The 27,180-nt window shown below is 51.2% G+C and overlaps 2 protein-coding genes and 2 non-coding genes across 4 annotated transcripts; 3 read left to right on the forward strand and 1 right to left on the reverse strand.

Moving 5' to 3' along the window:
* Positions 1-1,442: 1,442 nt before the first annotated feature.
* LOC130039195 (phospholipase A2, minor isoenzyme-like) lies at positions 1,443-7,641 on the forward strand. The gene is made up of 4 exons (XM_056131055.1): positions 1,443-1,476; positions 5,070-5,223; positions 5,994-6,121; positions 7,517-7,641. Exons 1-4 carry the CDS (start codon positions 1,443-1,445, stop codon positions 7,639-7,641), a joined length of 441 nt encoding a protein of 146 aa, XP_055987030.1.
* Positions 7,642-14,102: 6,461 nt separating this feature from the next.
* On the reverse strand, positions 14,103-20,134 carry SIRT4 (sirtuin 4). The gene is made up of 4 exons (XM_056131048.1): positions 19,638-20,134; positions 16,481-16,775; positions 16,179-16,388; positions 14,103-14,549 (listed from the first exon to the last, which is right to left on the reverse strand). The coding sequence occupies exons 1-3, from the start codon at positions 20,132-20,134 to the stop codon at positions 16,236-16,238; spliced, it is 945 nt and encodes a 314-aa protein (XP_055987023.1). The 3' UTR covers positions 14,103-14,549; positions 16,179-16,235.
* Positions 20,135-24,843: 4,709 nt separating this feature from the next.
* Positions 24,844-24,984, forward strand: LOC130039214 (U4 spliceosomal RNA). Its single transcript, XR_008794853.1, has one exon. It is a non-coding gene; the product is annotated as a U4 spliceosomal RNA (small nuclear RNA).
* A 539-nt stretch (positions 24,985-25,523) lies between these two features.
* On the forward strand, positions 25,524-25,664 carry LOC130039213 (U4 spliceosomal RNA). The gene has a single exon (XR_008794852.1). It is a non-coding gene; the product is annotated as a U4 spliceosomal RNA (small nuclear RNA).
* Positions 25,665-27,180: the final 1,516 nt, after the last annotated feature.

Below are 27,180 nucleotides of genomic sequence, written 5' to 3' on the forward strand. Positions count from 1 at the left end.
GTTAAATTCCAAAGCATGAGGGGTTGGGGCATGCACATAGATGGGTCACAATCAACAGAGGTTAAGTCCTTCCCTCAAGGGAAGATTCTTCTAGGACAGATTCTCATCCAGCAAGACAACTCTCCCAAGACCGAAATTCCTACTATGGGTGTGTTTCTCCCTCTCCTTAGTCCAACAAACATATAAGCATTAATAATATTAATCATTTTGTATGGACACAGTAATAGACACATTAAGCTTATAGGATTGCTCTCCTCGGGCCATCTCGCTATAGATCTCAGACTACAGTGCTCAGGCCAGATTCGTCTTTCCTAACCCTAGCAGGGTCCTAATATCATCGTTACTTTTTGGATCATAACAACATTTATCCATGGTCATGCTCTTAACTTAATGTCGAGTATTGTGGCACTTTGGCCTGGCCCATTTCGATGCCAGGATATCTCATAGCTAGCCCTAGTCCAGTCAGGTGCTAGGAACTAAGGGAAACTGAGGCTTAAGTCGAGGAGCAGATGTCCCAGCGTGAATATTATACAGAGTCAATTAACTCCCAAGTTACAAAAGCATAATATTAACTGTCTTCCTGTGTCTATACAAAAAGGACATTGCTTTAAAGTAAACTATTCAAAAGACATAAGGAGAGGAGAAAGGCAGTATTTCATTCATAAATATAAAATCATAGGTTTCTGAGGAATCTGACCTTACAAGTTAGCAGTCTGATTAGGGGAAAAGGGTGATAGACCATTTGGGAAAGAGAGTACAGAGAAGAGTTTACAGATAAACACAGTGGAATGAAAGTGTCTCAGGAGCACTGTGATAAACCTAAGCTCCCTGTGGCAAGGGAAACAGAACATATCAATGTTATCCTAAAATGTGTACAGCGGCATTTCAATAAACACAGAAGGATGCAGGTGCTTCAGGAGCTCTGTGATGGGTGTCACCCGATAAACCTAAACTCTTTGTGGCAGAGGAGAAAGCACACACCAATGTTATCATATGTGTCCTTTTTTATTTCTTGAAGTAGCGTTTTGTAGTTTTCTTTGTATGGGTTTTTTGCCTCCTTAGTTAAGCTGATTCCGAGGTACTTAGTTTTCTGAGGCATGATTGTGAACGGGACGGCCTTTTTCATATCACTTTCTTCTCTCTCATTATTTGTGTATAGGAAAGCCACGAACTTTTGGGTATTGATTTTATAGCCTGCGACTTTACTATACAAGTTTATTGTTTCTAGAAGTGTCTTGGCAGAGGCTTTAGGGTTCTATAAATAGCACCTACAATCTCGATGGTCATCAAGTTCATTCCAGTGCAGACAGTCTCATGGTCAACCATTGCTGAGTCAGCTGTGAGCAAAGCAAACACTAGAGTTTTATTGGGGCCTTTGAGTAGGTATAAGGAGGGAGGCCCGGGCGGCTTCAGGGCTTTCTCTTCCTCCCCGCCGAGACGAGATGAAGCTGCTCGTACTGGCCGCCTTGTTCACAGGTAGGAGACCCCCCCACCTCCACCCGGGTGCAGCTAATTGCTGCCTGCTCTGGAAGGGGACCCCATTACAGGAGACAGAGCCGAGGCCCTTACTTGGGGCTCCCCTGAGGCCTACCAATGTGTATGTGGGCTCAGGGAGACAGTCAAAGGGTTGGAGCAGGGGCTGGAGTGATAGCACAGTGGAGAGGGACGCAGCCGACCCGGGTTCGATTCCCAGCATCCCATATGGTCCCCTGAGCTACCGCCAGGAGTAATTCCTGAGTGCAGGGCCAGGAGTAACCCCTGTGCATCGCTGGGTGTGACCCAAAAATTAAAAAAAAAAAGGGTTGGAGCACAGGCTGGTGTGCATGAGGCTCCGAGTCCCGTCGTGGCACCCCTCCCCCTCCATCCCTGCCAGGAGTGGCCCGTGGTGGCCCTGAGTATACAGGGCTTGAGCAGCAACAATCTCCAGGCCAGAGCACCAACCCCGGCGGGGTATTCCTAGTCGAAACTCTGAGGACTCCTAAGAATCAATGGGTAGTTCGCCTAAAAATAAATGAATTTTAAAGATTTGGGGGCCTACTGGCAATGGGGTGACCCCAGGCTCTGCACTCAGAAATTACTCCTGGGGGGGGAGCGATAGCACAGCGGGTAGGGTGTTTGCCTTGCACCTGGCCTATCCGGGTTCGATTCCCAGCATCCCATATGGTCCTCCGAGCACCACCAGGAGTAATTCCTGAGTGCATGAGCCAGGAGTAACCCCTGTGCATCACCGGTGTGGCCCAAAAAAAAAAAAAAAAGAAAGAAAGAAAGAAATTACTCCTGGCTAACTCGGGGAGCCATATAGTATGCTGAGAACCAAACCGACCAAACCCAGGTTGGCTGTGTGCCAGGCAAGTGCCCTACCTGCTGTACTATCTCTCCAGCCCCCTAAAATTAAATGATGTGGCTGGAAAGATAGTACAGCGGGCACGATGCATGCCTCACATGTGGCAGATTCAGATTCGATCCTTGACATCCCATATGGTTCTTAGCACTGCTAGAAGTGATTTCTGAGCACAGAGCCATGAATAGGCCCTGAGCACTGCTGAGTGTGGCCCAAAAAAATAAAATGTAAATATTTACATTCAGGGGGCCTGGGTGATAGTAGAGCGAGATAATAGAATTCAATCCGCAACACCCCATATGTTCTCTAGTGCCTGCCAAGAGTGATCCCTGAGTGCAGTAAGGGAAACCCTGAAAACCTTCAGGTGTGGCCCTAAAATGACTGGGGACCAGCCCAGGGTGAGCAAGTCTGAAGCACGGGCACCGCAAGAATTAAGAAAAGAAACAGAGGGGCTGGAGCGATAGCATACAAAAAGGAAAAAAAAAGACAGAATAAGACAGACACAGCACGGCATCAGGATCTAAGCGACTCTGGGATGAGAGCCTGTCCTCAGCTTCCTCTAGGTGTCACTTAGAACCAGTAACATTGAAAGAATAACAAGCATTTTTATTTGGATTAGACTTTTGCATATCAGAGATGGTGGGTCAAACATACACTCAGGTTTGGTTAAAGGCAGCTTCAGGGGAAATTCCCTAGGATGTCTCACACCTGGCTGTGCCCCCCAGGGCAGCATTCCACCTTTTGGCTCCAGATTCTGGAATTTAGCTTTCAACACAAAACAAAATAGATAAATAATTCAGGTTGGGGAATAGTACAGTGGGGAAGGCTCTTGACCTAGAAAGTTGCCAACCTGATTTAATTTCTGGTGCCATCGATGGTCCCCTGAGCACCACCAGGTAGAAGTGATCCTTGAGTGTCACTGAATATGGCCCAAAAATCAAAATCAAAGCTAAACAAAAAATATACTGGGTGCCAGAGGGATAGTGCAGTAGGTTGCACCCACTGACCGGAGTCCATCCTAGAACTCCATCCCTCAAACTCTGCCAGGCGTGATTTCTGGTGCCCGGCATGGAGAAAGCCCTGCGCAACCTCAGGTGTGGCCCCAAACAAACAAACAAACACTTCAGAAAATAAAACCACTTAAAAAATTCTTTCTTGGGACTGGAGCGATAGCACAGCGGGTAGGGCGCTTGCCTTGCACATGGCTGACCCGGGTTCGATTCCCAGCATCCCATATGGTCCCCTGAGCACCGCCAGGAGTAACTCCTGAGTGCGTGAGCCAGAAGTAACCCCTGTGCATTGCTGGGTGTGACCCAAAGAGGAAAAAAATTCTATCTTGGGGTTCCCTGAAGTCCCCCTCTCAGGCACAGTTTACCTTCATCCTGAACCCCAGCTAAGCCCTCAGAAGGCAGACGCGCCCCAGCTGAGAGAGCCCCTCTGCTCTCTCCACCTCCTGGACTTGGTCAAGTTCTCGGCAGCTCTGACCTTGTGTCTTCCTGATCCTTCCTGCTCCTCCAACATCTAGTGGGGTCCCCAGGATTCCAGAGAGTCTGACTGTGGAGCGGGGAGAGCGCCCTGTGTCTGGAGTGAGTGAGGGGAGGCACACACACTGGAACCCAAATCCCGCCTCCTCCAGGCAGCCTTTAGTCATTCATCCTCCCCTCAGACTGGAGGCAGCTGAGCCCCCATGGCCCCAGGCTGGGCAGAGACTGGCCACTGGCCACTCAGAGGGAGGCGCTCCCAGTGCTCGGAACCCCCCTCCCCTCCCGGGCCCTGTGTCCTCTGCCAAGAGCAGGTGGGCTGCAGGGGAGCTAGAGATGCCCCGGGGGCAGGCCACTCAGCCTCAGCTCCCAGGTGGGGCCTCTGCCCCCACAGGCTGCAGCCCCCAGCCGCCTCCCGCCTGTGCCTGGAGTCTGACTCACAGGGAGCGGCCGGCCAGAGAGAGAAGGGGCCAGGCTGGAGGCGAAGCCACGGGTGACCCCCAAAGCGCTTCCTGGCGGCTTCTCTTGAGGGAGGCAGGGGCCAGTGCCCTGCTCCCCCTGGCCGCGGGGCTGGGCTTGGGCGGTCACTGCAGGCGGAGGGGACTTATCGTTATCCTTGTCACTTATCAGTCTTAATTTTGGGGCCTCAAGTTCGTGCCAGGGAGACGCTCCGTTAGTCTAATGATGATCCCATTCGTTTACCTTCCAGACGTCTGACCCCATTGACTCCAGAGTCTCAGAATCCTGAGACCCCCCTCTTGAGTCGCTGGTCCTGGGAGAGGGAAACATGAAACAAAGAAACATGAAAACGGGGAGAGCGTCCTGTGTCTGGAGTGAACTCCTAGTTGTTGGAGGAACTGCGAAGGAAAGTGGATGAACTTTTAAAAGTGGACAGTACAGTGGTCTCTTCTAATTTTGAACTGGACCCATAGTTCACTGATTTGGGCATGGCCTTGCTTCAGCCAACCTGGATTCAATCTCTGGCATCCTTTAGTCCCCTGAGCCCACCAGAAGTGAGTCCTAAGCATAGTGCCAGAAGTAAACCCTGAGAATAGGCAGATGTGGCCAAAATCCAAAATCATAACAAAGAGAGGGGAGAAATCTGCTCACTTTGCCAGATTCTGCTCTCTGCTGCTGCAAGGTGCAGAGGGCTGAGGGGGAAGCAGGCAGCGGGGTGTGTGAGGCACCAGCAGAGCCCGCCAGGAGGGATTTCAGCTCTCCCTGCCCTTTTGCAGTGGCCACTACAGTGGACTGTCTCAGCACCCTCAACGCACAAAGTATTCCGCAGTTCGGCAAAATGATCTCGTGCCTGATCCCTAGCATGAACCCTCTGAAATTTAACAAGTACGGCTGCTACTGTGGCGTGGGCGGATACGGCACCCCCGTGGACGAACTGGACAGGTGAGTGGGGGGGGGCGGGGGGCGAGCCCACGGTATGAGGCAGGTCCACTGCAGGGAGCTCCCGGGGGAGCACTGAGAGGAAGCAGGCACATTTGGGACGTTAGCACAGTTATTCACTTCTTGTCAGAAACATTGTCAGAAACTTGTCAGAATCCTGAGACCCCCTCTTTGAGTCCCTGGTCCTGGGAGGGGGAAACATGAAACAAAGAAACATGAAAACGGGGAGAGCGCCCTGTGTCTGGAGTGAACTCCTAGTTGTTGGAGGAACTGCACAGTGACAAGTGACAAGTGACAAGTGACAAGGTCTGGAGTGATAGAGGGTGTGTCATTTCCCTTGCACAGGTTCAATCCCTGGCATCCATATAGTCCCCAAGCGCCACCAGGAGTAATTCCTGAGTGCAGATCCAGGAATAACCCGAGCATTGCTGAGTGTGACCCCAAAAAAAGCGAAAAAAGCTTTTTTTAAAAAAAAAATCAATAATAAAAATAGAAGCACTACCCGGGATGAAAGCAGAGTCCGAGCTCCGAGGCAGTGGTCGCTGCTGCCCTCTAGAGGCGAAACGTTGCAAAACAGAGAGGCGGCGCCCATTCAGCTGTCCCCTGGCGCTGCTCACGACTAGAGCCAGGAGAGTTTCCTACAACCAGTTGTTAAGTTGTCTTCCGCAAACGGGCTGAAGTGCCATTGTTTCGAGCCAAAGGACCGGCGTCTCCTGGGCCGCGTCACCCGTCCCTGGGACAGCGAGGGCTGACTGACTCTCCCCCCTCTCCAGGTGCTGCCAGACACATGACGACTGCTACGGCCAAGCAGTAAAGCTGGGACACTGCAGCTCTGTCCTGGAACACCCCTACTTCAAGTGGTACTCCTACTCGTGCACCAAGTCCGAGGTCACCTGCAGCAGTAAGTTTACCTCCTTCTAGTTGACCCTGGCAGGCTTGGGGTGGCATCACTGCGATTCGCAAAGTGGGCAGCCCCCTCTCAGCTATGGTTCCGCGGTTCCCTAGGTGCTGGGTCCCCTCTGGCCCTGAAACGGTCTCGCGGGTAGACACTGCTGTTGCCCCCACTGACAGGGGAGGAAACTCAGCCCCGGAAGACCGAGTCACTTGCCCAGGCACTACCTTGGCAAGGGCTGGTGTCTGTCTTCTTCCTTTTCTTCTCTTCTCTGCTCTCCTCTCCATGTGGCTAGTGGCTATGACTACTGTTATGACTGGGGTCTCTTGGAGTCAGGGGCAGAGGGATGCCACCCGGGGATATGGGGTTGCAACAGGGGTCAAACTCAAAACCTCCTGCCCACAAGGCAGGTTCTCTGCCACTAAGCCACATTGCTAGGCAGGTGTTTGGGTATTTGTTTTGTTTGGGGACACATCTCCCTCCCGCTGCTCATCAGGAGTGTCTCCCGGTGATCCTCAGGTGGCCGTATGTGGTGTGGGGGATCGGACCATAGACAGTAGCATGAGGACAAGCACCTTACTTCCTGTACTATCTTTCTTGCCCTGGCATTGGTGTTTTGTTTTGTTTTGTTTTGACTTGGGGCCGTAGTCAGCAGTGTTCAGGGCTTACTCCTGGCTGTGTACTCAAGGATCACTCTGGGTAGGGCTCAGGAGACCACACAGGGTGCCTGGGATTGAACCTGGAAGCAACACCTGAGACTAGAGAGACAGGACCGCGTGTAGGGAGTTTGTTTTACATGTGGTTGCCCCGGCATAATCCCCAGCATCACCACATAAGGCCCTCTGAGCTCCACAAGGAGAGATCCCTGACCTCAGAGCCACATCTGGGGAGGGCGGGAGGGATGGAGGGAGGGAGGAGGAGGAGGAGGAGGAGGAGAAGGAGGAGGAGGTGGTGGAGGAGGAGGAGGAAGAGGAGGGGGGGGAGAAGGAGGAGGAAATGTACGATGCTGTGCCTTGAGTATATGTTTTACTGTTTCCTGCACTTTACAATTCCTTGCCCATCTGATCAACACTCTGTGGCTAATGGGTCTGGAGGCAGTGAGCCCCTTTGGCGACAGACTTTCCCAAGGGAGTTTGCGCAGCCTCACCTGTGACCACCTGGGGAGGCACAGACTGTCGAGTTCCATCTAGGTTTCACATAAGCAACACACTTTTAGTCACTGTCCCAAAAGTCGCTTTGATTGTGCAGCTGTCATTCCTGTGCTTTGATTCAGTAACTCTATTAACCCTAACTTTGCAGCGGAAATTGTTTATCAGATTTCTGCAGTTAACTCTCCTGCGCCTGCCCTGTACAGCAGGTGGGTTCCTCCCTCCTGCTCAGTTCTCTTCCTCTTGTTCTTTCCAGGCAAGAACAATGCTTGCGAGAATTTCCTCTGCCATTGTGACCGTGCTGCTGCCATGTGCTTTTCCAAGACCCCATATGACAAGAAATACAAGAACCTGAACAGAAATCAGTACTGTAAGAAATGAGCGTCGCCTCTGGAGAGAGGATTCTGCCTGCCTCCTGTGTTTCCCTTCCCCGCAACAAGAATCTGTTGAAAGACCTTGTGTTTGGAGATGGCTTAGTCTTGTCTCCTGAACACGACAAATCTCTTGTCATTTGGATGACTCGTTTCTTTCAGTCTTTCTTGGTTGGTTGGTTTTCAGGGCACACCCAGTTCTACTCTGAGTTCTTTCCTGGCTCTGCACTCAGGGATCACTCCTGTCAGCTAGGGGAAAGAAATGTCTGCCTTGGGCAAGGCAAACACCCTACCTGCTGTACTATTATTCTGGCTGGAGCGATAGCACAGCGGTAGGGCGTTTGCCTTGCATGCAGTCAACATGGCCGACCCGAGTTCAATTCCTCCGCCCCTCTCGGAGAGCCCTGCAAGCTACCGAGAGTATACTCGAGAGAGAGAGAGAGTATCTCGCCCGCACGGCAGAGCCTGGCAAGCTCCCCGTGACGTATTCGATATGCCAAACACAGTAACAACAAAGTCTCCAATGGAGACGTTACTGGGCCCGCTCGAGCAAATCGATGATCAACGGGAGGGCCTCTGCATGCAACCTGAAACTGATCCACCACCACCATCTACTGCTGTTTATTCTGTCACATGGCTTTGTGTTGCTAAGTCCTCTGCATACCTTTTTTAAAAATTCTTTTAAAATGTTATTCTATTCAAACAAGGGCCCAAAGAACTGTCTTCCTGTGATCTGTTAGCTGTTCTGGAACTGCACCAAGAATGGCTATTTCATTTGGAAGAAACAACCCATACATTTTCCCATTGGGAAAACCTCATGAATGACTTCTGGCTAAAGGAACCAAATTAAAAAAAAAACTAAGCAAAAAAAATGTTATTTTAATGAATCACCGTGAGGTAGTTACAGACTTACAAACTTTCAAGATGACGTTTCATTCATACAATGTTCAGGTACCCATCCCTCCAGCAGTACCCATTCTCCACCACCAATGTTCCCAGTATCCTTCCCTGCATAACCTTTCGAAGTTGGAACTCTAGTTCCACCTTCTCTTGCTTATTTTCCTAAGCAGAGAGGCACCTGCCCAAAGTTCTGCATTTATTAAGTGGCAGAGAATCTGAATTGGGGCTTCCAAGTGAGTGCATCCGTGCCAAGCATGCACTCCAGTCCTTTGAGCCATCTTCCCTCTCCGTCCATCTGCCTACATTTTTCAAATGGATTTTCTATGACTCTCTGTCTATTTCTCTTGCCTTATTTTGGGCCACATCTGAAGGTTCTCAGGGAGGGCCTTTTCTTTGGTCTGTGATCAAGAGTGACTCCTGATAGGGGAAGCCTTGCATTGTGATGGGCTTTGAACTTCAGTTGGCCGTATGCAAAGCAAGCAGCTGTTTTACTGGGTGGGTGGCAGTCTGTGATATCCCTGGCTGTGCTCAGGACTTACTCCAGGCTCTGTGCTCAGGCATCACTCATGGTGGACTTGGGGGACCATATGAGGTGTGAGGATTGAACCCAGGTTCGCTGTGTAGGAGGCAAGTGTCTTAACCTATTATACTACTTCTCTGACCCCCAAGGCAAGCAACTTAACCTCATACCAGCTCTCTGACCCCCACAACTCTTTTCTTTTTCAAATAGTTAAAAGGCTTCAACACACTTATTTTCCCATTTTCACATTTGTAGTCATCAAATGCAATAAACTTTGAATAATCTCCACTTTGTATATGTGTGTTCAGGGATCAAGTCTAGGGTCACATATATGCAAAAGTTGTGCTGTACCACCCAGCTACATTCTCAGAAGCTTCTTCTTTTTTTGGGGGGGGTCACACTTGGCAATGCATAGGGGTTACTCCTGGCTCTGCACTCAGGAATTACTCCTGGTGGTGCTCAGGGGACCATATAGGATGCTGGGAATCGAACCCAGGTTGGCCGCATGCAAGGCAAACGCCCTACCCGCTGTGCTATCGCTCCAACCCCTCTCAGAAACTTCTGATTCTTTTTTCTTTTTTTATTGGCGGAGTGTGGAGCCACACTCGGGATGCTCTATGTTCAGTGTTCAAGAGCCATAGATATTGAAATTCAGATTCAGGTCTTCACACATGCAAGGTAAATTCTCTACCGTTGAGCCATATCTCCAGCCCCAGATTCTAATTCTTTCTTTGTTCTCACCCAGCGGTCCTCAGGGCTTTCTCCTGATTCTGTGCTCAGAAATCACTTCTGGTGGGGGTCTGGGGACCATATTGGTGCTAGGGATTGAAGCAAGGTCAGTTGCACACAAGGCAATCACCTTCTTATTGGACTACTCACACTTCGCTGTGCTAAAAATATTTCACATCGTGGGGTCAGAGAAATAATACAGAAGGTAAAACACTTGCCTTGCAAGCAGTTGACCTAGATTTGATCCGTGGCACTGAATGTGGACCCCTGAGCACTGGGTCAGGAGTCTCAAGCATAGAGAAGTGTGACCCAAAAGCCAAAGAAATAATAAATATTCCATATCTTAATGCCTTACGTTCAAACAAGCTCTTCAGTAGCATCACTCTTATCTATGGATGATGGGGCATAATTCGGTTTTAAGAGATTGTTGCCTATTTCCAATATTTTGGGAACAAAACGTCACATTGTTTTCCTTCCTTCCTCTTTCACTCTTTTCTTCCTGTCTTTCAACCATAAAAGGAGGAGCCGGAGTGATAGTACAGCGAGGAGGGCGGTTGCCTTGCACGCGGCTGACCTGAGTTCGATCCCCAGCATGCTCTAATCCCCTGAGCACCACCAGGAGTGATTTCTGAATGAAGAGCCAGAAGTATCCCCTGAGCATCGCCAGGTGTGGTTCCAAAGCTCCCCCAAAAGAAACAAAAAACAAATCAACCATAAAAGGACTAAAGGTTATATAGCAGAGTCCTAAGAATATGCTCTCACATAAAAATCCACTTCTTTCATTATCCCTGGTATTGGAAGAGAGAAAAAATGCGCACTGACTTAAATGAATGAATTAACTGAACCTACAGTAACTGAAAGCAAGATTATCTCCCAGCAGCCACGGTCCCTTTTCGCTGCCATGCACATTCCATAAGGTTCCAGGAGATACCCGGGGCCACAGAGATTTCCCAAGACAAGGCGAAACCACGTGGCCGTATTTACTTTTTCAAGTCACGTGACCCTCCGTGTGCAACGCAAGCCCTCTCTCCGAGCCAGGCCGAACGCGGGGCATTTCCGAAAAGGAGCTGCGATTGGGCCTCTTGTGAGCCCGTGGTCCCCGTTCCGCCTTGCTATTGGTGAGCCGGTGTCCCGCTCCCGCCCTGCGGCTCAGGCCCCGCCTCTCTCGCCGGGGGCGGGGTGGAGCCGCGTCGGCGCAGGCGCAGTGGTCGAGCAAGGCGACTCCGGACGGTGGCGGCCGCAGCGCGCTTCCCGACGCAGCCTCCGCCCTCTCCCGAGCCAGCGTCCCGCAGGAAGGGCAGATGGGTGCGTTTCGCTTACAACTAGGGTCCAGCACGTGGCCAGGCTGCGGGGCAGCTTTCTGGCGGTGTTCGTCTCCCCGGGGCCCTTCCCCGCAAACAGCCCCGCCGCCCCCAGACCCAGCAGCTTCCGGCTGGTGGCGTCACACTTGGATCCGCCCATCCCCACCTTCACGATGGACAAAGAGCGGGAACCTGCAGGTCTGGACGTCGTAGTTTTGCCATGTGTGGTTGCCCCCGTGCGTGAAATGCTTGCCCCGTTTCCCACCTGAGTGTCCAATTGCTCAATGACCCCCCCCATGCAGTTTTGCACAAAATTGGACAAAGGGAGTTTTGATTATTGCCCTGATCACTGTGGGCGACCCTGAGCAAGTTACATCGAGGCTCCTCTCAGAGCTTCTGGGTCCTCATTATTTCAAAACAACATTTTTTTTCTGCTTTTTTGGGTCACACCCAGCTATGCTCAGGGGTTACGCCTGGCTTCACACTCAGGAATTACTCTCCTGGTGGTGCTCAGGGGACCATATAGGATGCTGGGAATCGAACCCAGGTCAGCAGCATACAAGGCAAACCCCCTACCCGCTGTGCTATCACTCTAGCCCCTCAAAACACCATTTAGAGTTGGAGAGAACATTCTGGAGCACTTACATCGCATGCAGGAGGCCCATGTTGGGTACCCAGCACCATGCGGTCTGATCTGGGAGTAGCCCCCGGACACCACCCAGTATGGCCCAAGAGCCAAAATATACATATATATATAGGGGCTGGATAAAATTTGCCCAGCCAGCACTATAGAGAGAGAGGTGTGAGATAATCACAGATTAAAAGAAGGAACACTTGCAGCCAGAGAAATAGTACTGGAGTAAGGCATTTTGCTTTGCATATGACTAAACCTAGTTCGATCTCTGAAAATACAAAAAAATTGAATTGGCACAGAGCAGAACCATGGAAGCCAAAGAGAGAAGTTAGGAGGAACAGTCACACTTGACTTCTGTCCTTCAAACCACGGAGTAGTGGCAAGCTGGTGACGCCCATGAGTGGATTATGTGGGATTCCACAAGGCCACTAGGAGTGGTCTAGTTATCGTGCTGTGAGAAAGCCAAGGATGTGAAGGAGACACGAGAAGCAGCAGCTTCAGGAAATATCGTTCCTCTTGAGACACAGTTTTTGGAAAGAATTCCAACTCAGGAAGAAATAGAAACAAAACAAACATTGCCCAGGCCCTCAAGTCTTGGCTTCACAGATCCTGCCGAGGAGGCGAGAGCCTATGGCCCCCCTCAAACACCGGCCTCCCCCCACCAGACAGCCTCACCTGCTCTCCACCACCCACCACACTTGAACCCTTCCTCGGCTCCTCGCCAGGAACACTGCTGGCTTCTGCATCGTCTGCTTCGGACTCTTCTGACAGTCTCAGGCTCATGAGAAGCACTGTTCATTTGGAAAGGGAAAAGCTGCATCTTGTGGGAACTCCCCTTCCCACCACCCCCAAAAAAGGAGAATATGGGGGCACAGTGGGAATGTATGAGGTTTTGAATGTATGAGGCCCTGGGCTCAATCTCCATACCCCAACCAAAAAGTACTGCGATCCCTTTATTCCTTGGGCTGAGGGTCTTTTCTGGCTTTGAAGCTACAGTCTGGCTGTAGATGAGGTGTTTCCCACCCCCCACCCCCGGGGTAGGTAGGAGTAGGGTTTGGGAGAAAGAAGCACTAGGCCCCAGCCAGCAGTGCTTAGGAGTGTTCATGGTTCTATGCTCAGGAGTGACCCTTAACTGTGCTCGGGGAGGAACATATGGAGTGCCAGGGATCGAACTGGGATCAGCCACATGCAAGGCGAGCACCTTGACCACTGCACTGTCTCTCTGACCCCTTAGGTCAGACGTGATCTTGTTCTCATCAAAAATAGAAGAGGCGGCAGCCAAATTCTGCTCTCATTCTGTCATTGCACACATGTCTGTAGGAGACATTCTGGTAGAGAATAAAGTTCAAAGAGAATAACCCATTCTCATGAGCCACTTGAGGATAAGCGGTCTTATTTTTTTGTAGCCTTATTTTTTGGTTTTTGAGCTGCACTTGACAGTGCTCAGGGCTCACTCCTGACTGCACTCAGGATCACTCCTGGCAAGCGCCTTCTTCTCTGTCTTCTCTTTCCGGCCCCAAGACTTTTTGTAGCTTTAGTACCTTAATGCAGTGTCTGTCAATAACTGTTCATGAGATTTGTAGGTTAGGAATGGCTTGGTAGGGGCTGGAGCGAAAGTACAGCAGGCAGGGCTTACACACAGCCAACCCAGGTTCGGGCCCCAGTATCCCATATGGTCCCTCAAGCACTGCCGGGAGTGATTCCGGAGTGCAGAACCATGAGTAACCCCTGAGCATCATGGTGTGACATGAAAAGCCAAAAAGAAAAAGAATGGCTTGATCCATATTGGATTATAATTACGGTACTGACTGGGTACTTTGAGCAAAGTCTAGTTCAAAGTCCTTTAGGACCCATGTCTGCCAAAAAAAAAAAAAGTCAGAATGTGATTTACAGCTGGATACTGCTTCAGAATTAATGACTGAGCAAAGCACACAGCAAAGTAGGTGAAAAGAACTTGTTTTTCAAGGTCTTGGATGATCCCTGTTCACTGAAATCTTCCTAGGCAGAGGCAGGATGGGCTCGGAATTGCTTGTCCTGGTTTTAGACAAAAGACACCCCAGAATAGGATGGAATTCTCCTCTCTGCTTTACTTTCTGATAAGGTTGTGCAGGAAGCTTTCTAGCCTGGTACAATGATTCTCTCTGCTGAAGAAGGAATCCAACAAGCCTTGCTGCTTTTCTCAGCAGAAACAAATCAATTTAAGAACCCACTTGGGAATTCAGTTTCCTCTCTACAGACCGGGTTCCAAGCAGGTATCTCATTCCATCAGCTGAAATGAAGCAGAACTCCTTAGAGAACCGTGTCATAAAGCTCCGCTCTCTGAACTTGCTGCAAAGAATATAAACACAGCCCACCTATCTAGTATGCTAGTAGGAAACAATTCTTTTATTCCTTGGACAACCGAAAAAAAAAAAAGTCATCCTTAGTGCTCATCTTATCAACAGCATAAAAATGGTGCAGTTAGACCCCGAGTCCTTTGGAACTGTAAATCGAATTACTTCCTTCTTCCCTCCCTCCCTGCCTCCCCAGCCTTTCAGGACGTGCTCAAGTTAGCACTCCAGAGAGCATTCTGGCATGGATTCCTGGGCCTTTTCTTCTACCTGGTGAGATAAAGAGGAAACAAAAGCAGTTTCCTGTCCGGAGGAACTGCTTCTTTGAAAAGCCTTTGGGGGGAGGGGGGACAGCAGATTTCATCAGCCTGAGGATCTGAACTGAGGGCCGGCTCGGGCTGGGAGAGAGGGCGGTTCACTGCCCTGAGCAGGTGGTTCACTGCCTTGAGCAGGCGGTACTCAGTGAGCTTTGATTAGAGGTGAACAGGAGGAATCCGGAGGGATCTGGAAGCAAATGAAACAAGGCTCTGGCAATGTCAGCCTCAAGTGGAGCAGGGCAGACTCACTCCCAACCCCCTCAGCGTTGAGCTCATTTAAAGATGCTCAGGGCTGGAGCGATAGCACAGCAGGCAGGACATTTCCCTTGCACGCAGTTGACCCAGGTTCAATCCCCGGCATCCCACATGGTCCCCCAAGCACTGCCGGGAGTAATTCCTGAGTGCAGAGTCAGGAGTAGCCCCTGATCATCGCTGGGTGTGACCCAAAAAGCAAAAAAGAAAAAAATAAGATGCTCACTGTACATTGTTACGGGACAGTAGGGTGTCATGGAATGCCATGAGTATGTTCAGAGCACTAGCTTTGCACACTACTGGTCCAGGCTCCACGCCCAGCACCAAGTCCGTGGAGCCCCAAACCCTGAACACTGAGCTGGGAATAAGCAACACATGTGACCCCCTTGCCCCCTAAAACCCACAGAAGATCCCAGAATGGTCAGCTTGATGTTATCTTTTTGGTTATTTTGGGTGACCACAACCAGCTGTGCTCAGGGGGCTTACTCCTGGTTCTGGGCTTAGGGGTCACTCCTGGGGGTGCTTGGGAGGCCGTATTTGGTGCCAGGGATCAAAACAGGATCAGCTTCAAGGTTGAAAGGCAACTACGTGCCTTCAACCCCCTATGCTATCGCTCCAGGTCCTTGATTAAATTTTTTAAAGAGTAAGATTTATACCAGAATTGTTTTATTGAGGTATGACATTCATCTTAGGTATACAACATAATGATTTAAATTCACTCTATAGTGAATTTAATAATAAAATTAATAATAATAAAACTAATAATGCAGATCAATTTTTGTTTTGTTTTGTTTTGGGGCCACCACACCCAGCTGTGTTTAAGGATCACTCCCCACGGGACTCCGAGAACCAGAGGGTGCTGGGGATCGAACCTGGGTCACCTACAAGACCAGGGCCCGATACCCGCCAGGCCATCTCTGCAGCTCTATTTTTTTTTTAATTAATTCAAGGTCTGGGAATGTGGCGCTGTTACAGCATTTGCCTTGTGTGGGTCAAGACCCTGGTTGGACCTGATTTGTAAGACCTCACAGGCACCACCAGTCTGGCCTCTGTCACCACCAGGAATGGCCCTGCCCCACCTGGAAAAAAGAAAAAATCATCCTCAGATTTGGTCAGCGGGTAAGGCGTTTGCCTTGCAAGTGGCCAACATGGCCGACCCAAGTTCGATTCCTCCGCCCCTCTCGGAGAGCCTGGCAAGCTACCGAGAGTATCTTGCTCGCATGGCAGAGCCTGACAAGCTCCCCGTGATATATTCAATATGCCCAACACAGTAACAAGTCTCACTATGGAGATGTTACTGTGCCCGCTCTAGCAAATCGATGAATAACGGGAGGACCGTGACCGTGACCAGATTTGGTCCGTGTGCCCCACTCCGTCCCATCAACTGGAAACCAGGACGTGGGACCAGAGAGACAGCGGTCAGGGTGCTTGCCTTGCATGCGGTTCAGTCCCCGGGCCCCGCTAGGAGTGACCCCTAAGTGTCACCAGGTGTGGCCCCCAACCAAAGAACAAAAAAGGGAAGGAGACGCGGGACGCAGCTCTGCGAGGGCGGGAAGACAGGTACCTGGAGCGGCGGCGGGCAGGACGGGCCCACCAGGGGAGCAGGAGCGCTTGGCCACGGTCAGCGCGCATCGATCAAGGGCAACAGCTCCCCGCAGCGGGAGTCCAGCTTCAGGCAGGCCAGCGCATCCGACCGCGTGGGCCCGATGTTCAGGATGGCAATGGGGAGCTTGTGCTCCCGGGCGGTGAGGATGAACCTGTAGCCAGAGTACACCTGCGCGAACAGGAGACACCGGTCAGCTGGTGTGCTGGGGTGCCCAGCGCGAGCCCCCTGGGAGGAGCACCTTCCCGCCGCTGCCCAGGTACCTGCAGGGACGAGCCCACCACCAGCAGCGAGTCGGCCTCTCTCACGCGCCTGTGCACGAAGTCCACCGTGTCCCGCTGCACCGTGTCCCCGAAGAAAACCACGTCCGGCTTCAGGGGCCCCCCACACCGGGCACACGGCGCCACGCGGAAGCGCCGCACTTGCTCCTCGGTGAGAAAGACGTCACCGTCGGGGGCCAAGCCGTGGGCCTCGGCGCTCCAGGTGGGGTTCAGGGCCTCAAAGCGTGCCTGCAGCACCTCACGCCTCGTCTGTTCGCCACAGGCCAGGCAGAGGACCCTGGAACCCAAGCGGAGCCCCCCTCAGCCAGCTGCCGAAGACCCCGGCACCCTGCACCATTGTGGGCACCCCAGTTTCCCTAAGCCCGGCGTTCCAGCTCCAGGAGTATCTTCCCAGGACCTCTTAAGCTATCACCCGGTTGCTCTCCTTCCTTCTGCTCCCAACCTTGCAGAGGAATTACATCAGCTGTCACCTCAAACCAAAGAATGTATTTGAGAGGCATGAAGAGAATGGGGGCAAGGGGCTGGAGCGATAGCACAGCAGGGAGGGTGTTTGCCTTGCACACGGCCAACCCGGGTTTGATTCCCAGCATCCCATATGGTCCCCTGAGCACTGCCAGGGGTAATTCCTGAGTGCCGAGCCAGAAGTAACCCCTGCGCATCGCCAGGAGTGACCCAAAAAGCAAAAAAAAAAAAAAATGGGGGCAAGCAGGACCCCCACTATTAAGTCTCCAGTACCCTATGGCTTCCAGGCAGCACCAGGAGTTATCCAGGCTGCCACCCCAAGCACAGACAGTTTAATCCCAAATCTATTAAAACTATAATAATAGAGAAAGGGACAAAGTCCAGGCCAGAGAGTACAGCGGAGAGGGCGCTTGCCTTGCACATGGCTGACCCAGGGTTGATTTCCGGCATCCTATATGGCCCCCTGAACTCTGCCAGGAGTGATCCCTGTGCACAGAGCCAGGGAGAAGCCCTGAGCACTGCCAGATGAGACTCAAATAGGAATAAAGTGGACTTGATCCAGTCTTGGAATCTGGGCGATGCCAAATGGGAGTCGCCTTAGACCACTCTCTTCTGAGCACGTCTGAATGTTCATCTGAAAAACTTCTGTATTAGGCGGACTAGGGATGTGGCTCAGTAGCACAGCACTCGCCCCGCATGTAAGGCCCTGGGTTCGATCTCCAGTACAGAAAAAAAGAAAAGCACTGGGCTCTTGGGCCCACAGCCGTCATTCCCTTTCACTCCCCTGACAACATCTTAATCTGGTCCTTCAGGCTGACCTCCCTGAGTCATTCGTTCTAATCCTGTCTAACCCTCCTCGAATGCTATTTTTATCATATTGTTTTCTTGCTCAGAAACCACTAATGATTATTTAGGTCACAACAGACTCAAACTGTACAACCTGGTTTTCAGATGCTTCTGGTGCTCTGGGTCTAACCTTTCCAGCCTGGCTTCCTTGTCGTCGCCTCAGAGGAGACTCCTGGGCTTGGCAAGTTCCCTGCTGTTAGCCCTCTTTCTCCATTCTGCCCGGTCACACCCAAGCCCGTCTCAAGCTCTGTCTGACAGAAAGTTTTCTGGGGTTGAGCGAGAGACACACTCCTCCCGAGTAAGGCCTGAGTTCCTTCCCTGGCGCCACCCCCAAGTCAAAGGGAGAAAGCACAAACAGCCAGGCTGGGGAGATAGTCCAGGGGCTACTGCTCTTGCCTTGCACACAACAAACTCTGGTTCGATCCCCGTCACTGCATATGGTGCTCTTAGCACCACTGGTAGCGAGGTAGGAGCATTGGGCTAGGAGCAACTCTGAGTATGCCCGCCACCCAAAAGGAAAAAGAAAAAGGGCTAGAGAAACAGCTTAAGTTGGCTGAGCACATGCCGTGCATGTGGGAGGCCCAGGCTCAGCCTCTCACACCACAGTGGTCCCCAAGCACTGCTCGGAGTGACCCCCAAGCGTGAAATGGGGGGAAGGGACACAGTGGACAGGTATTCATTCTGTCACCAGGCAACTGACCAGTTCGAATGCATACGCAAATAGCCCGTGCCAAGCTGCTCTTGTCTGCACACCTACCCCCCAGAAGCTCTAGCAGCCTAGCACACCTGTCGTCGGTGCCCTGTGCCGCTCAGGCTCCCGCGTGCAAGCGTGTGCTCCAGAGCCGCTGAGGTGATGAGTAGAGACCAGCTGCGCCAGGCTCACTCCCCAGCGCGCTCCTAAGTGAACTGTCCCTGAGCACAGCCTGGCCCCAAAGTATGAACCACAGTCCTTCAGGTTACTTCCCTGATCCCCCCGTTTGTCTTTTTATCTTTTTTGGGGGGGGCCACATGCAGCTGTGCTCAGGGCTGGCTCTACACTCAGAGATCACTTCTGGCAGGCTCAGGGGGCCTGAGTTGAACCTGAGTTGGCCGCATGCAAGGCAAACACCTTATTCACATACTATCTCTCGGGCCCCACCTGAGACTCTTCTTTTTTTTTTTTTTGCTTTTTGGGTCACACCCGGCTTTGCACAGGGGTTACTCCTGGCTCATGCACTCAAGAATCACTCCTGGTGGTGCTCAGGGGACCATATGGGATGCTGGGAATCAAACCCGGGTTGGCCATGTGCAAGGCAAACGCCCTCCCCGCTGTGCTATCGCTCCAGCCCTTCTGAGACTCTTCTTGACCCTAATGAAAATTAGAGTCAGTATTGGGGAGCCAATTTCCTCCCAGGTCCTTCAGCCCTGAAGGGGTAGGAGATGCTGGCCAAACACCCAACCTCCCTTGATACTTCAATGGCACAACCCCAACCAAGCTCTTCAGACTGCCCAGGGGAGCTCAGAATTGAGTCCTAGCTGTCCGAAGCAGTGAGCACCTTACGAACATCACATTTCTGGGTGTTCAGCCCATTCCCATTTTCCCTTCCCTGATCCCTCACTCAGTCTATTGGGATGCACCCACCAAAAAGGGAAAAAAAAAAAAACTGTATCCTGAACCCTTCTCTCAAGCCCTGCGAAGACCATAGCCAGTCCTGCACTTCCTGGGTGTGTGTGTGTGTGTGTGTGTGTGTGTGTGTGTGTGTGTCCAGACATCTCAGCCCGGCCTGCACTTCTGTGTTGTGAGTGTGTGTGTGTGTCCGTCCCTGTCCAGACATCTCAGCCCGGCCTGCACCTGTGCATGCATCCATGGAGCTCCGTCAGGCGCTGAGTTCCCGCCTTGGTGTGCAAGGCGTCCACATTTTGGGTCACCAGCCAGTACAGCTTCCCAAGTCGCTCCCACTGGCTCAGAGCCCGGTGCGCGGGGTTCGGCTGGTGGGAGGAGAACTGCGGCCAGCCCACAAAGTTTCTCGCCCAGTACCGCTGACGGATGGGCGCGCTCTGGAGGAAATCCCGGTGCTCGATGGGCCGCCGGTCCGTGCGGGCGTAAAGTCCCACCTTTTCCGACCTGTAGTCTGGGATCCCCGACTCCGTGGAGATGCCCGCCCCGGTCATCACGAGGAGCCTCTTGGAAAGGGTGACGAAGCGCTGCAACTCTTTGACTTTCTCGGGGTCTGGAGGAGAACTGGGGGGCACAAACAGCCCGTGGGAGCCACGTGAGCACTGCCGGCTGACATGCACCAACCAGCAGCCGCCAGGGGCTTTCAGAGTCGGCACAAAATTCATGGTCATCCTGGGGAGAGACAGACAAAGCTCTTAAGGGAAACAAAGGTGGACCCCGAGTGACCACACGGAGGGAAGGCCCTTGCCTGCAGGGGCCTTTTAGCCACGCTGCCCTACTTCCATCCTAGCTCTGCACAGGTCAGCAGGACAGTTTTGTCACCAGATTAATTGCAGGGGTGGGAGATAGAACGTGGTGTACAATATGTGACTCCTGTGTTTGAGACCCTGGACTAATCCCAGGCACAAACACACTCACCCAGATAAATTCCCACCCAGAAGAAAAATATGGAGGGGACTTTTGGATTTGAAATCCAACAGCAGTGATACTTGGGCCTTTTTGTATTTGATTGGCGATGGTGTTGAGGCATGCCCAGTGACGCCCAGGTGCTCCTCCCCACTCTGTGTCGCTCCTGGCAGCGCTAAGGGGACCATGTGGTACCAGGGATCAAATCCAGGTTTATGCCGATATCCTTTAAATCTCTTACCAGCTCTTTATTCCATCTATGACTACATCTAAACTGTCTCTAGAAGATGAATATGTTTATGTTTTTACTTAATACTTACTCTCTTGAAGGGACTGTGAGTTTCATACATCTACTCTTGAGTGACAGCACAGCGGGGAGGGCATTTTCCTTGCACACAGCTGACCCGGGTTTGATCCCCGCCATCCCGTATGGCCCCATGCGCCTGCCAGGATTGATCCCTGAGCACAGAGCCAGGAATAAGGCCTGAGCATCGCTGGGTATATGTGACCCCCCTCCAAAAAAGGGGAAAAAATAAACCAGCATATATCTTGGGGGCAGACATAATACCAGATGGTAGGGCACGTGCCTAGCATATGATTGACGAGGTTTGATCCTCAGGACCCTGAATGATTCCCTGAGCCCTGTCAGGAGTGAGTCCTGAGCAGTCGGGTGTGGAACAGAAACAAACAAACCCGGCATATCTTAATTCTTCATAGGCATGTTTAAAGTGACACGAGTGGTGCCCGGCACTGAAGAATTTGTTTCTCAGACTTTTCAGGCATTTCAAAATGTTCTCTGTGTAATTAAGTACACACTGAACAAAAAATGCAATTTCCTCCGTATTCTCTTAGTTGACCCTCACTTGCAAACTCTGCCACTTGGGCAGGGCAAAGAGCACCCAGACCTGACGAGCCGGTCTACTTCTGCGCTCAGCTTCTCCAGAGGTGGAAGCAAGGCTGTCATATCATTTGCTATAACGCAGAAGTCTCAAGCGAACATGATGTTCTGCTGGGCTTTGCCGATCGAGGCTGGGGACCCCTGATTTCTCCTTGACATTCCACAGCAACGCGTGAGCAGCAAAACAACGCTGTCCGGATGCCTGGAACCAAAGGGCTCTGCAAACCCTGCAGCGAACTGGCTCAGTTGAAACAGCTGCTCCCTGGCTGGTCTCACGAAGGGGCAGTGAGGAGACACGAAGTCCCTCACAAGCGACCCCCAACTTCTAGAAACCTGCGACCCCCTCACAGAACACACTTACCTTCCACTGTTTGAGGGACACTTCAAGCGCTGGACGGGGAGACTGACTAGGCTACAGTTGCACTTTGGGAGTTGTAGTTCAGGAACCGCGTATGCAGGAGGGGAACTACAAATCCCACAGTCCTCCAGTTCCACCGCGAGGGAGCCGGGCTCTCAGGTCGTGCCCCTTCTCTCGCTCTGAAGTTTGGGTTGGCAAAGTGCTCTCAGGCAAACAAGCAAATCCGCTTCTTTTCGAGAGAGAAGTGCTTGGATTATGCTCCGTCAGACAGCACTAATTTAGGAATTCACTGTCTCAATCTGGAGCTTAAAAAGAGTTGTTGCTGGAGAAATGGTACAGTGGGTTGGGCGGTTGCCTTGCATGCAGCCAACCCGAGTGCGACCCCTGACAGTCCATATTGGGTCCCACAAACTGGCCAGGAGTAACCCCTGAGCACCACATGGTGTGGCCCCAAAATAAATAGAAATTAAGTGTTTAAGATCTTTTCCACTCACTGCGATGTAATTAAATTCCATACAAACACACACATATGTATATATGTTTAACTTAGCTATTCCAGTTTATTTCTTATTTAAAAATTTTATTATTGTGGGGCTGGAGTGAGATAGCACAGTGAGTAGGGAGTTTGCCTTGCACGCAGCCGAACCAGGTTTGATTCCCAGCATCCCATATTGTCCCCTAAGCATTGCCAGGGCTATTTCCTGAGTGCATGAACCAGGAGTAACCCCTGTACATCGACGGGGTGACCCAGAAGAAAAACAATTTATTATTGTTAATTTTGGGGGGGGTTGGGGGCTGTGCCTGCAGTGCTCAGAGGTCACTCTTGGCAGGGCTTGGGAGACGATATGAGGTGCTGGGTGTCAAAGCAGGTTCAGCACCTTACCCACTGTTCTATCATTCAGGCCCCTTATTTTGTGTTTTTATTTTGTGAAAAAATCCGATACTATGGGGCTGGAGCGATAGCACAGTGGGTAGGGCGTTTGCCTTGCACGTGGCCAACCCACGTTCGATTCCCAGCATCCCACAGGGTCCCCTGAGCACCGCCAGGAGTAATTCCTGAGTGCAGAGGCAGGAGTAACCCCTGAGCATTGCCGTGTGTGACCCAAAAATCCCCACCCCCCGGAAAAAAATCCGATACTCAGATGTCATTCCCAAAGATGCTCATTTCAGTGGTCAGGAGAGATGCCCATGAATGGTGTGGCCCCCAAATAATTAGAAATTAAGGGTCCCTTTGCAAACTTTCCAGTTGTTTCTAATGTGAGAACCGCTATTTTCTAACATTGCCTAAATGTAACATCAATTTATGGCCGGCGAGAACCTAATCAGGTTCTGAATGTAGCTCTGTAGTAGAGCTTCACTTGCACATCTGAGATCCTGGATTTGATCCCTTTGCCACTTCAAAAAGAAAAAAAAAGATGGTGTGGACAGGGGCTGGAGAGGCAGGTCGAGCAGAAAGCAGGGCACTTGACCTTTCATGCAGACAACCCAGGTTTGAGCCCCAGCACCCCATACAGACCTCCAGCACCTCCAGGAGTGATCCCAGAGCCAGAAGCCAGCCCTGAGCAGTGCCACATGCGACCGCAAAGCAAAACATTTAAAATTCAGGTTCACAGAGCTAGCAGAAGAGGTACGGTGCTTTGTGGCTGACCCAGGTTCTATGCCAGGCACCCCCAAGTTCACTCCTGACCTGACATCATACATAAGCCTCTGAGCATGGAGCCAGAAGTGGCCTCTAAGTACCCTGGTTGTGGCCCAAAATCCAAAAGAAAAAAATGTTTTCTTTTAATTCAAGGGTCCGTGGCTGCACACATGCTAGAAGCCAGGGTTTGGTCCCCAGGCACCACATGGTCCCCAAATCCCCCTCTTGTGGGGTCCCTCCCCCCAAATAATAATTTCAGATATATGCTACTCCAGTTCTTTAAGTGAAATTAGTATCATTAGTGGAGCCTGATAGGAAACACAGGACACTATGGCTTACGTCCCAAAGAAATAAGTTGTTTTTATTTGTTACCTGTAAAATGGGAAATTCAGGACTGCATAAGAGATGATGAAGCATGCTTTCTTGAGTCTGGAGAGAGAGGTCAGCGGCCAAGGTGCTTGCCTTGCACGTGGCTGGCGGGGGTTTGATCGCCCAAACACACCAGGAGTCATCCCCGGGCACAGGGCCAGGAGTAACCCTTGGGCATCGCAGGGCCTGGCTCCAAAACAAAACAACACAAAGTAGCATAGAGCGACTGGGGAAAGGAAAGATAGTGTTCAACGGATACAAAGTTTCAGTCTGGGAATCCAAGGTGGTTCCCGGTTTAGAGGAGAAGGAAAGTTACAATGTTTTATTTTTGTCTTGCTTTTGCTCAGGGCTTAGAGATCACTCCTGGTGGGCCTTCAGGGAAAGTAGCTGGGGGGTCAGGGGACGAGGAGGGTGGGGCGGGTTTCAAATCCCGGTTTGCTTTACCTACACTACTGTCTCTCAACCCCCTAATATATATATATGTGTATATATATATGTGTGTGTGTGTTATGTTATTATATATATGTTTTATGTGATCTATATCACATTAAAAAAAAAACTCTAGTGCAATTTTTTAAAAGGGGAAGGGGTAAGGCCAGAATGACAGAGCAGCCGACAGGGCGCTTGCCTTGCACGTGCCCGACCCGGTTTCAATCCCCAGCACCCCATAAGGTCCCCCGAACCCGCCAGGAGTGATCTCTGGAGTAAGTTGGCGGTGCGACCCAAAAGACTCAATACAGGGAGTACAGGATGATTTCTCAAAGGGCTGGAGCACAGGCTTCGCATGCGGGAGCCCTAGGTTCGATCCCTGGCACTGCACGGCCCACGTCGCCCCACCCCCCGCGAATGGCTCCAAACACCGTAGGGTGCGACTCGAAAGCCAAATAAAACCAAACCGAACTGTCTGGGAGGCAAGTGCTCGGCGACCCAGGGAGCCCAGCGCACCGCCCACCCCGTTTCTCCGCCCAATTCATTCTCTGGGCTATTAACATTACCTCCCATGATGCCCCGCTTCATCCTCAACCAAACGCAGTGCACTGAAAGCCGACGGTCAAGTCGTCAGAGACCCCGCACCTCCCGCAGAAGTCGCGGTGTGGGATTATCATTTCGAAGCAAGCGAGGGTCAAGGGTTTGTCCTGCGCACGCAAACCCGCCTTTCCGAAATGGGAGCCTGGCTCGCTGGGACTGATGCGCGGGGGATACATCCGGCAGCTTTGCGCAGTGGCAGTATCGTAGCCAATGAGGTTTATCCGAGGCGCGATTATTGCTAATTGAAAACTTTTCCCAATACCCCGCCGTGACGACTTGAAATATAGTCGGCATTGGCAATTTTTGACAGTCTCTACGGAGACTGAATATTTCTGTTCTAAAAGAAAAGCTTGCTTTAGTATTATACAGACCTTGCAACAGCAGCCGTTGCTTCTCTCGGAACTGCAACAGACACGGATATCGTTTCTCTCTTGTTAGTGTTGCTGGTCATCTTCATCTTATAGTCAATCAAATATTTATGTAGCCTCGTATCTGGCCACTTTCGCACTCCTCCCCCGTTATTTGGAGCTGGTTTTCTTCACGTTCTGTGCTTTTTTGACTCGTTCCCTTTTCCCTGCCACTCGGTGACTTTAAGTAGGAAGCTCAACGCGCTCGTCTGTGACGTCATGGTGATTTGCATGCGATTCCCCAGCATCCCCAGCGAACGTTCTCCAGTGCGTCCAAAATCTGAGTGTTGGACAAGAGATGATCGATAACGACAAGCCTCCGGCACACAAGGGCCTTAAACGTCACTGCTCGAATGGAAGGAAACCACGTTCACGAAGATGCCAGCGGGCGCTCACCCTCACTGTAAAGGCGGTTGGCGTCGGTGGGGGAAGGGGGCGTGTAACCCAGCTCTCCAGCTTTGCGCAGTGGCAGTATCGTAGCCAATGAGGTTTATCCGAGGCGCGATTATTGCTAATTGAAAACTTTTCCCAATACCCCGCCATGACGACTTGAAATATAGTCGGCATTGGCAATTTTTGACAGTCTCTACGGAGACTGAATGTTACAGTTTAAAAGGAGAATCACTATTTTTGTTGTTATGGGCTTTGTCGAGCAAACCCTGTAACGTTTTCTTCGTCCTATCCCTGACATTTTAGAAAGTGCCACGTTTTAGGAGAATGAGACCCATCCCATCGCTGTTATTGGTTTTTGGCTTATTGAATACCCCACAGGGAGTTTGCCAGATTCTGGATGATAAGAGTATTATAATAACAGTAACAAGAGGAGAATGATAAGTATAAGTCTACAAAATATTTGGTGTGCTTTGCAGTATGTTTACTCTTTGGGTTTTGAAACATACCACACAGGAGTCAACGTGGATGCATGTCTTTTGTGGGATACCCAGGGCTTGCACATGTAAGGCTTTTAGCTGTTGTATTCTCAACAGGTTTTTGGGCCACCCCCAGCAATGCTCAGGATTCACTCCTGGTGGTGCTCAGGGGACCAGATGAGATGGTGGGAATCTAACCCTGGTAGGCAACATGCAAGGCAAGCGCCCTACACGTTGTACTATTGCTCTGACCCCCAATATCCAATTACTTTTGCGAGGGTCACACCTGACGATGCACAGGGGTTACTCCTGGCTCTTCACCCAGAAATTACTCCTGGCGGTGCTCGGGGGACCATATGGGATGCTGGGCCCGTGCAAGGCACACGCCCTGCCCGCTGTGCTATCGCTCCAGCCCCCCAATATCCAATTTTTATCTTCAGTTTTGTCCCTGCAAGTTCAGAGGACCAGGGACCGAAGCGATAGTACGAGCTGGTGTGTTTGGTACCTGGCACCTCATCTGGTACCCAGAGCCCTGCCAGGAGTGTTTCCTGAATGAGGAGTAAGCTCTCAACACCACCTTGTGTGGCCCAAGAACCAAAATTGAAACAAAGAAAATTTACCACACCAAAGCACTAGTATAGTGGGTAGGCGCCTACCTTGCATGGGGCAGACCAGGGTTCAATCTTTGACATCCCATACATCTGCCAGGAGTAGTGAATGCAGAACCTGGAGTAACCCCTGAGCATCACCATCACCAAGTGTAGCCTGAAGAACAAAACAAAATGAGTCAGAGGGATAGAATAGTGGGTAGGACATTTTTCTTGTATGAGAGCATACCTTGTTCCCGATAGACCCAGATTTGAACCCAGTCTTCTACGGTTCCTGAGCACCACCAGGAGTAAACCCTGACCATCGCTGGTGTACCCCCAAAACAGAAGGATTAAGAAACAACAACCAGAGGGTCCGGGCTAAGGTGCTAGAGCACATGCCGGGCACATGTGAAACGCTCTGAATTCAGTCTGGCATGGAGTACCCCAAGCCCCTGTATCCTTGAATGTGACCTTCGTGACCTGACCCCAGCACCCCGCAGGACTGAGTATTACAGGGAGTGCCCCCCCAACCCTCTGCCACTAGAAATAAACAGCCGGACCCCGCACCATGTAGGTCTAGCTGGATCTAGGTCATCTGTCATAAAATCCTCCAGACTAGGGCAGAAGGATGTGGTTACGAAAGGAAGGTGGA

The sequence above is a fragment of the Sorex fumeus genome, unplaced genomic scaffold (genome assembly GCF_029834395.1).
Source record: "Sorex fumeus unplaced genomic scaffold, SorFum_2.1 ptg000083l, whole genome shotgun sequence".
Taxonomy (NCBI): Eukaryota; Metazoa; Chordata; class Mammalia; order Eulipotyphla; family Soricidae; genus Sorex; species Sorex fumeus.

Bases quoted from the DNA above. Each gene is read 5' to 3' on its own strand.
- LOC130039195 (XM_056131055.1), top strand. From the start codon at position 1,443: ATGAAGCTGCTCGTACTGGCCGCCTTGTTCACAG. The intron at 1,477-5,069 runs GTAGGAGACCCC...TGGCCACTACAG, and splicing joins ACTGGCCGCCTTGTTCACAG to TGGACTGTCTCAGCACCCTC. The intron at 6,122-7,516 runs GTAAGTTTACCT...TGTTCTTTCCAG, and splicing joins GTCCGAGGTCACCTGCAGCA to GCAAGAACAATGCTTGCGAG.
- SIRT4 (XM_056131048.1), bottom strand. From the start codon at position 20,134: ATGACCATGAATTTTGTGCCGACTCTGAAAGCCCCTGGCGGCTGCTGG. The intron at 16,776-19,637 runs GTGCAGGCCGGG...CTTGGGTTCCAG, and splicing joins CTCCATGGATGCATGCACAG to GGTCCTCTGCCTGGCCTGTG. The intron at 16,389-16,480 runs GTACCTGGGCAG...CTGTTCGCGCAG, and splicing joins TGGTGGGCTCGTCCCTGCAG to GTGTACTCTGGCTACAGGTT.